General features: G+C 43.4%; 2 protein-coding genes across 5 annotated transcripts in view; one reads left to right on the forward strand and one right to left on the reverse strand.

The window, feature by feature from the left end:
- LOC110539068 (NLR family CARD domain-containing protein 3) overlaps positions 1-10,000 on the reverse strand; it is a 1,005,455-nt gene that overhangs the window by 303,931 nt on the left and 691,524 nt on the right. The gene's annotated exons all lie outside the window — the stretch shown is intronic.
- Positions 1-10,000, forward strand: part of LOC110515014 (RNA binding protein fox-1 homolog 1-like) — an 87,169-nt gene that overhangs the window by 24,155 nt on the left and 53,014 nt on the right. For all 4 annotated transcript variants that reach the window (XM_036939616.1, XM_036939617.1, XM_036939618.1 and 1 more), the window contains exons 3-5: positions 1,580-1,723; positions 2,145-2,198; positions 6,765-6,857. In XM_036939616.1, the coding sequence (XP_036795511.1) occupies positions 1,580-1,723; positions 2,145-2,198; positions 6,765-6,857 (291 nt within the window). The remainder of the gene's footprint in view (positions 1-1,579; positions 1,724-2,144; positions 2,199-6,764; positions 6,858-10,000) is intronic.

The raw sequence follows: 10,000 nt of genomic DNA on the forward strand, positions 1-10,000 counted from the left end.
ATAAGAGGAACAGGAACTCTACAATAATGTTTTAGATATTATTCTATAAAAGGAACAGGAGCTCTACAATAATGTTTTAGATAATATTCTATAAGAGGAACAGGAACTCTACAATAATGTTTTAGATAATATTCTATAAGAGGAACAGGAATTCCACAATACTGTTTTAGATAATATTCTATAAGAGGAATAGGAACTCCACAATACTGTTTTAGATAATATTCTATAAGAGGAACAGGAACTCCTCTATACTGTTTTAGATAATATTCTATAAGAGGAACAGGAGCTCTACAATACTGTTTTAGATAATATTCTATAAGAGGAACAGGAGCTCCTCTATACTGTTTTAGATAATATTCTATAAGAGGAACAGGAGCTCTACAATACTGTTTTAGATAATATTCTATAAGAGGAACAGGAGCTCCTCTATACTGTTTTAGATAATATTCTATAAGAGAAACAGGAGCTCTACAATACTGTTTTAGATAATATTCTATAAGAGGAACAGGAACTGAAGCAGTAGTACATCTGAGGTGTCGGTACGCATCTTCTAAGTGCTCCTGCCCAAGTCAGGTAGTGATATGATTGAATGATATTGTCCTATGTAGCCTCTACTGTGGGATATTTATGTGTAAATGTAGTCATCTGGGTTTTCTTATTGAAGCGTCTGTTTATCCTTCTCTAGTTTGTAACTATTGGCAACTTTGCATTTGTATTCAACTTCCTTGTGACTTTATTGCTGTTCACACAGAACCAAACATCTGGATTCTAAGTTCAGCGGAGATCTTCTGTGTATATAACGTGACGCGGTACACAAAAAGGGTTCCAAAAGGGTTCTTCAGCTGGAGAGGTAGAACCTTTTTTGATTCCAGGTAGTACACTTTTGGGGTTTTTGAGTAAGGGTTCTATCTGGAACCAAAAGTGTTCTACCTGGAACTAAAAGAGTTCTACCAGTAACCAAAAAGGGTTCTTCAAAAGGTTCTCCTATGGGGACATCTGAAGAACCCTTTGAGGTTCTAGATAGCACCTTCTTGTTCTAAGTGTCTGTTTCTCCCTCCCCTCCCCTCCCCTCCCCTCCCTCCTTCCCTCCCCTCTTCCTCCCTCCCTCCCTCCCCTCCCTCCCTCCCTCCCTCCCCTTTCTCTCCCCTCCCCCTCCCTCCTTCCCTCCCCTCTTCCTCCCTCCCTCCCCTCCCTCCCTCCCCTCCCTCCCCTTTCTCTTCCCTCCCCTCCTCCCCTCCCTCCTTCCCTCCCCTCTTCCTCCCTCCCTCCCTCCCCTCCTTCCCCCCTCCTCCCCTCCCTCCCTCCCTCCCTCCCCTCCTCCCCTCCCTCCCTCCCACCCTCCCCTCCTCCCCTCCCTCCCTCCCTCCCTCCCTCCCTCCCTCCCTCACTCCCTCCCCTTTCTCTCCCCTCCCCCCTCCCTCCTTCCCTCCCCTCCCCCCTCCCTCCTTCCCTCCCCTCTTCCTCCCTCCCTCCCTCCCCTCCCTCCCCCCTCCTCCCTCCCCCTCCTCCCTTCCCTCCCCTCCCTCCCCTCCTCCCCTCCCTCCCTCCCTCCCCTCCCTCCCTCCCTCCCTCCCCACAGCAGACAGAGGAGGAGTCTCAGACAGACAGTCAGCAGCAGAGCCAGTCGTCTGACAGTTGTAACAGTAAGACTCAACCCAAGCGTCTCCATGTCTCCAACATACCCTTCAGATTCAGGGACCCAGACCTCAGGCAAATGTTTGGCGTGAGTATTACACTACAATTACTCATGTTATCCCCATAAGTGAATCATTTCCAAATGTAAAATGCTTCTCCATGCTAAATGCTACTCCATGCTAAATGCTACTCCATGCTACTCCATGCTAAATGCTACTCCATGCTAAATGCTACTCCATGCTACTCCATGCTAAATGCTACTCCATGCTACTCCATGCTAAATGCTACTCCATGCTACTCCATGCTAAATGCTACTCTAAATGCTACTCCATGCTACTCCATGCTAAATGCTACTCCATGCTAAATGCTACTCCATGCTACTCCATGCTAAATGCTACTCCATGCTACTCCATATGCTACTCCATGCTACTCCATATGCTGTACCACTGAACAATCCTGCGTTAAAGAATGTCATTGACTCTGGCTTTGTTTTCTGTCTTTCCTTCCAGCAATTTGGTCAAATCTTAGACGTTGAAATCATTTTTAACGAGCGGGGCTCTAAGGTAGGTGATGTGTTGTGTTTCTCTTCTGCATGGTAGTTGTTAGAGGAAGCTTGAGGTTAGAGATGTTTTAGAGGAAGCTAGAGGGTTAAATAGATGTGTTAGAGGAAGCTAGAGGATAGAGATGTGTTTTAGAGGAAGCTAGAGGTTAGAGATGTGTTAGAGGAAGCTAGAGGTTAGAGATGTGTTTTAGAGGAAGCTAGAGGTTAGAGATGTTTTAGAGGAAGCTAGAGGTTAAATAGATGTGTTAGAGGAAGCTAGAGGATAGAGATGTGTTTTAGAGGAAGCTAGAGGTTAGAGATGTTTTAGAGGAAGCTAGAGGATAGAGATGTGTGTTAGAGGAAGCTAGAGGATATAGATGTGTTAGAGGAAGCTAGAGGTTAGAGCTGTTTTAGAGGAAGCTAGAGGATAGAGATATGTTTTAGAGGAAGCTAGAGGATATAGATGTGTTAGAGGAAGCTAGAGGTTAGAGATGTGTTAGAGGAAGCTAGAGGTTAGAGATGTTTTAGAGGAAGCTAGAGGTTAGAGATGTATTAGAGGAAGCTAGAGGTTAGAGATGTTTTAGAGGAAGCTAGAGGTTAGAGATGTGTTAGAGGAAGCTAGAGGTTAGAGATGTTTTAGAGGAAGCTAGAGGTTAGAGATGTGTGTTAGAGGAAGCTAGAGGTTAGAGATGTTTTAGAGGAAGCTAGAGGTTAGAGATGTGTGTTAGAGGAAGCTAGAGGATAGAGATGTTTTAGAGGAAGCTAGAGGTTAGAGATGTGTTTTAGAGGAAGCTAGAGATTAGAGATGTGTGTTAGAGGAAGCTAAAGGTTAGAGATGTGTGTTAGAGGAAGCTAGAGGTTAGAGATGTTTTATAGGAAGCTAGAGGTTAGAGATGTGTGTTAGAGGAAGCTAGAGGTTAGAGATGTTTTAGAGGAAGCTAGAGGTTAGAGATGTGTGTTAGAGGAAGCTAGAGGATAGAGATGTTTTAGAGGAAGCTAGAGGTTAGACATGTGTTAGAGGAAGCTAGAGGTTAGAGATGTGTGTTAGAGGAAGCTAGAGGTTAGAGATGTTTTAGAGGAAGCTAGAGGTTAGAGATGTGTTTTAGAGGAAGCTAGAGGATAGAGATGTGTTAGAGGAAGCTAGAGGATAGAGATGTGTTAGAGGAAGCTAGAGGCTAGGGATGTGTTTAAGAGGAAGCTAGAGGTTAGATATGTTTTAGAGGAAGCTAGAGGTTAAAGAGATGTGTTAAAGGAAGCTAGAGGTTAGAGATGTGTGTTAGAGGAAGCTAGAGGATAGAGATGTGCTAGAGGAAGCTAGAGGTTAGAGATGTGTTTAAGAGGAAGCTAGAGGTTAGAGATGTTTTAGATTAAGCTAGAGGATAGAGATGTGTGTTAGAGGAAGCTAGAGGATAGAGATGTGTTAGAGGAAGCTAGAGGTTAGAGATGTGTTTAAGAGGAAGCTAGAGGTTAGAGATGTTTTAGAGGAAGCTAGAGGTTAGAGATGTTTTAGAGGAAGCTAGAGGGTTAAATAGATGTGTTAGAGGAAGCTAGAGGATAGAGATGTGTTTTAGAGGAAGCTAGAGGATAGAGATGTTTTAGAGGAAGCTAGAGGATAGAGATGTGTGTTAGAGGAAGCTAGAGGATAGAGATGTGTTTTAGAGGAAGCTAGAGGATAGAGATGTTTTAGAGGAAGCTAGAGGATAGAGATGTTTTAGAGGAAGCTAGAGGTTAGAGATGTGTTAGAGGAAGCTAGAGGTAAGAGATGTGTTAGAGGAAGCTAGAGGTTAGAGATGTGTTTTAGAGGAAGCTAGAGGATAGAGATGTGTTAGAGGAAGCTAGAGGTAAGAGATGTGTTAGAGGAAGCTAGAGGTTAGAGATGTGTTAGAGGAAGCTAGAGGATAGAGATGTTTTAGAGGAAGCTAGAGGATAGAGATGTGTTAGAGGAAGCTAGAGGTTAGAGATGTGTTAGAGGAAGCTAGAGGATAGAGATGTGTTAGAGGAAGCTAGAGGATATAGATGTTTTAGAGGAAGCTAGAGGTTAGAGATGTGTTTTAGAGGAAGCTAGAGGATAGAGATGTGTTAGAGGAAGCTAGAGGTAAGAGATGTGTTAGAGGAAGCTAGAGGTTAGAGATGTGTTTAAGAGGAAGCTAGAGGTTAGAGATGTTTTAGATTAAGCTAGAGGATAGAGATGTGTGTTAGAGGAAGCTAGAGGATAGAGATGTGTTAGAGGAAGCTAGAGGTTAGAGATGTGTTTAAGAGGAAGCTAGAGGTTAGAGATGTTTTAGAGGAAGCTAGAGGTTAGAGATGTTTTAGAGGAAGCTAGAGGATAGAGATGTGTGTTAGAGGAAGCTAGAGGATAGAGATGTGTTAGAGGAAGCTAGAGGATAGAGATGTGTTTTAGAGGAAGCTAGAGGATAGAGATGTTTTAGAGGAAGCTAGAGGATAGATATGTGTGTTAGAGGAAGCTAGAGGATAGAGATGTGTTTTAGAGGAAGCTAGAGGATAGAGATGTTTTAGAGGAAGCTTGAGGATAGAGATGTTTTAGAGGAAGCTAGAGGATAGAGATGTGCTAGAGGAAGCTAGAGGTTAGAGATGTGTTTAAGAGGAAGCTAGAGGTTAGAGAGATGTGTTAGAGGAAGCTAGAGGTTAGAGATGTTTTAGAGGAAGCTAGAGGTTAGAGATGTTTTAGAGGAAGCTAGAGGATAGAGATGTGCTAGAGGAAGCTAGAGGTTAGAGATGTGTTTAAGAGGAAGCTAGAGGTTAGAGAGATGTGTTAGAGGAAGCTGGAGGCTAGAGATGTGTTAGAGGAAGCTAGAGGTTAGAGATGTGTTAGAGGAAGCTAGAGGATAGAGATGTGTTAGAGGAAGCTAGAGGTTAGAGAGATGTGTTAGAGGGAGCTAGAGGTTAGAGAGATGTGTTAGAGGAAGCTAGAGGCTAGAGATGTGTTAGAGGAAGCTATAGGTTAGAGATGTGTTAGAGGAAGCTAGAGGCTAGAGATGTGTTAGAGGAAGCTAGAGGATAGAGATGTGTTAGAGGAAGCTAGAGGTAAGAGATGTGTTAGAGGAAGCTAGAGGATAGAGATGTGTTAGAGGAAGCTAGAGGATAGAGATGTGTTAGAGGAAGCTAGAGGATAGAGATGTGTGTTAGAGGAAGCTAGAGGATAGAGATGTGTTAGAGGAAGCTAGAGGATAGAGATGTGTGTTAGAGGAAGCTAGAGGATAGAGATGTGTGTTAGAGGAAGCTAGAGGATAGAGATGTGTTAGAGGAAGCTAGAGGATAGAGATGTGTTAGAGGAAGCTAGAGGATAGAGATGTGTTTTAGAGGAAGCTAGAGGATAGAGATGTGTTAGAGGAAGCTAGAGGATAGAGATGTGTGTTAGAGGAAGCTAGAGGATAGAGATGTGTGTTAGAGGAAGCTAGAGGATAGAGATGTGTTAGAGGAAGCTAGAGGTTAGAGATGTGTTAGAGGAAGCTAGAGGATAGAGATGTGTTAGAGGAAGCTAGAGGATAGAGATGTGTTAGAGGAAGCTAGAGGTTAGAGATGTGTTAGAGGAAGCTAGAGGATAGAGATGTGTTAGAGGAAGCTAGAGGATAGAGATGTGTTAGAGGAAGCTAGAGGATAGAGATGTGTTAGAGGAAGCTAGAGGATAGAGATGTGTTAGAGGAAGCTAGAGGTTAGAGATGTGTGTTAGAGGAAGCTAGAGGATAGAGATGTGTTAGAGGAAGCTAGAGGTTAGAGATGTGTGTTAGAGGAAGCTAAAGGTTAGAGATGTGTGTTAGAGGAAGCTAGAGGTTAGAGATGTGTTAGAGGAAGCTAGAGGTTAGAGATGTGTTAGAGGAAGCTAGAGGTTAGAGATGTGTTAGAGGAAGCTAGAGGTTAGAGATGTGTTAGAGGAAGCTAGAGGTTAGAGAGATGTGTTAGAGGAAGCTAGAGGATAGAGATGTGTTAGAGGAAGCTAGAGGTTAGAGATGTGTTAGAGGAAGCTAGAGGTTAGAGATGTGTTAGAGGAAGCTAGAGGTTAGAGATGTGTTAGAGGAAGCTAGAGGTTAGAGATGTGTGTTAGAGGAAGCTAGAGGTTAGAGATGTGTTAGAGGAAGCTAGAGGATAGAGATGTGTTAGAGGAAGCTAGAGGTTAGAGATGTGTGTTAGAGGAAGCTAGAGGTTAGAGATGTGTTAGAGGAAGCTAGAGGATAGAGATGTGTTAGAGGAAGCTAGAGGTTAGAGATGTGTGTTAGAGGAAGCTAGAGGATAGAGATGTGTTAGAGGAAGCTAGAGGATAGAGATGTGTTAGAGGAAGCTAGAGGTTAGAGATGTGTGTTAGAGGAAGCTAGAGGTTAGAGATGTGTTAGAGGCGAGAAGATAAGGATGTTTTGAAGCAGAGGGGGTTTCTGCCTAAAGCTGGCCTATAATAGTGTGCTTAATCTTTTTACATTTCAAAGTGTTTTTCTCCTTTTACTCTACTGAACAACAGCCCAGGCTGTTTTCTGTACTGACTGGAGTAATGACAGTAATAATATGAATAATGATTATAATCATAATAATATGAATAACATGCATGTTGTTCTCTCCCTCTCCATCCTGCATGCAGGGTTTTGGGTTCGTAACTTTCGAGCATAGTGCGGACGCTGACAGGGCGCGAGACAAATTACACGGCACGGTCGTAGAAGGCCGTAAAATAGAGGTGCATGTTACAAATACTTCCTCCTTTACCTCCTCTTCCTCCTTTACCTCCTCCTCTTCCTCTTTGTCAGTGTGTGTGTGTGTGTGAATGTGTGTGTGCATAATGTCTGCTTCACTCCCCCCATTCCACCCTGTCCCACACGTCACCTGTCTCTCCACCTGCGTCATCACCTCCCTCCCTGAACTCTCCTCATACAGCCCCCATTATGATTTATTGTCGGGTTTTTTGTTCATACCCATTTTAATACGTCTACAAGTTTACTGTTGTATATTTCCCAGCATTTGCTTGATTTTGTTATGACCTCATTTATTTTCAAAAGATTTGTTCAGTTGGAAGTTTGTTGTGACGTACATACAGTTGAAGTCAGAAGTTTACATACACTTAGGTTGGCGTCATTAAAACTCGTTTTTCAACGACTCCAAAAATGTATTGTTAATAAACAAACTATAGTTTTGGCAAGTCGGTTAGGACATCTACTTTGTGCATGACACAAGTCATTTTTCCAACAATTGTTTACAGACAGATTGTTTCACTTATAATTCACTGTATCACAATTCCAGTGGGTCAGAAGTTTACATGCACTAAGTTGACTGTGCCTTTAAACAGCTTGGAAAATTAAAAAAAATTATGGCTTTAGAAGCTTCTGATAGGCTAATTGACATCATTTGAGTCAATTGGAGGTGTACCTGTGGATGTATTTCAAGGCCTACCTTCAAACTCAGTGCCTCTTTGCTTGACATCATGGGAAAATCATAAGAAATCAGCCAAGACTTCAGAAAAAAATGGTATACCTCCACAAGTCTGGTTCATCCTTGGGATAAATGTCCAAACACCTGAATGTACCACGTTCATCTGTACAAACAATAGAATGCAAGTTTAAACGCCATGGGACCACGCAGCCGTCACACCGCTCAGGAAGGAGATGCAATCTGTCTCCTAGAGATTAACGTACTTTGGTGCGAAAAGTGCAAATCAATCCCAGAACAACAGCAAAGGACCTTGTGAAGATGCTGGTGGAAACAGGTACAAAAGTATCTATGTCCACAGTAAAACAGGTCCTATATCAGCAAGGGAGAAGCCACTGCTCCAAAACCGTCATAATAAAGACCGACTACGGTTTGCAACTGCACATGGGGACAAAGATCGTACTTTTTGGAGAAATGTCCTCTCGTCTGATGACCATCTTTATGTTTGACGGGAAAAGGGGGAGGGGCTTGCAAGCCGAGAACGTCAACCCATCCGTGAAGCACGGGGGTGGCAGGATCATGTTGTTGGGGTGCTTTACTGCAAGAGGGACTAGTGCACTTCACAAAATAGATGGCATCATGAGGCTGGTAAATTATGTTAAAGCTTGGTTGCATGACCCCAATCATACTTCCAAAGTTGTGGCAAAATGACTTAAGGACAACAGAGTCAAGGTATCGGAGTGGCCATCACAAAGCCCTGACCACAATCCTATAGAATATTTGTGGGCAGAACTGAAAAGTCATGTGTGAGCAAGGCGGCCTACAAACCTGACTCAGTTACACCAGCTCTGTCAGGAGGAATGGGCCAAAATTCACCCAACTTATTGTGGGAAGCTTGTGGAAGGCTACCCGAAACGTTTGACCTAAGTTAAACAATTTAAAAGCAATGCTACCAAACACTAATTGAGTGTATGTAAACTTCTGACCCACTGGGAATGTGATGAAAGAAATGAAAGCTGAAATAAACAATTCTTTCTACTATTATTCTGACATTTCACGTTTAAAATAAAGTGGTGATCCTAACTGACCTGAGACGGAATTTTTACTAGGATTAAATGTCAGGAATTGTGAAAAACTGAGTTTAAAATATTTGGCTAAGGTGTATGTAAACTTCTGACTTCAACTGTAATGTGTTTTGTCCTTTTGAAGTTAAAGGGTGCTTACAGCCAGTTCCTCAGAACGTCAGGAAGTAAACAAAGCAGTGAAGGATCATGGGTAGTGAGTGACCTCACTGCAGGGTTAGGGATATGCGGTGGCCTGTAAGTTACAAACTACAGTCCCCTATAAACAGTGGAGAAAAAAGTGAAATATATACAAGCTAAAGGGAACAATGATAGTATTTGCCAGTTAGTCTCATCCAACACTATGCTAGAAAAATTGATTTGGTTTCCATGACAACTCACACATCCAATTCCAAGGATAAAAATATGTTTTGGGAGCCACACAGACAACTTTAGAGAACTACAGAGAGCTAAAAGAGAGAGAGGTTTTAGTGCACAGGGAAGGGTTTACCAAACTCGGTCCTCGGGACACCAAGAGCCACTCAGAGAACTACAGAGAGCTAAAAGAGAGAGAGGTTTTAGTGCACAGGGCAGGGTTTACCAAACTCGGTCCTCGGGACACCAAGAGCCACTCAGAGAACTACAGAGAGCTAAAAGAGAGAGAGGTTTTAGTGCACAGGGCAGGGTTTACCAAACTCGGTCCTCGGGACACCAAGAGCCACAAAGAGAACTACAGAGAGCTAAAAGAGAGAGAGGTTTTAGTGCACAGGGCAGGGTTTACCAAACTCGGTCCTCGGGACACCAAGAGCCACACAGAGAACTACAGAGAGCTAAAAGAGAGAGAGGTTTTAGTGCACAGGGCAGGGTTTACCAAACTCGGTCCTCGGGACACCAAGAGCCACACAGAGAACTACAGAGAGCTAAAAGAGAGAGAGGTTTTAGTGCACAGGGCCGGGTTTACCAAACTCTGTCCTCGGGACACCAAGAGCCACACAGAGAACTACAGAGAACAAAAAGAGAGAGAGGTTTTAGTGCACAGGGCAGGGTTTACCAAACTCGGTCCTCGGGACACCAAGAGCCACACAGAATACTACAGAGAGCTAAAAGAGAGAGAGGTTTTAGTGTGCAGGGCAGGGTTTACCAAACTCGGTCCTCGGGACACCAAGAGCCACACAGAGAACTACAGAGAGCTAAAAGAGAGAGAGAGGTTTTAGTGCACAGGGCAGGGTTTACCAAACTCGGTCCTCGGGACACCAAGAGCCACACAGAGAACTACAGTGAGCTAAAAGAGAGAGAGGTTTTAGTGCACAGGGCAGGGTTTACCAAACTCTGTCCTCGGGACACCAAGAGCCACACAGAGAACTACAGAGAACTAAAAGAGAGAGAGGTTTTAGTG

Source organism: Oncorhynchus mykiss, chromosome 12, assembly GCF_013265735.2.
Source record: "Oncorhynchus mykiss isolate Arlee chromosome 12, USDA_OmykA_1.1, whole genome shotgun sequence".
NCBI lineage: Eukaryota > Metazoa > Chordata > Actinopteri > Salmoniformes > Salmonidae > Oncorhynchus > Oncorhynchus mykiss.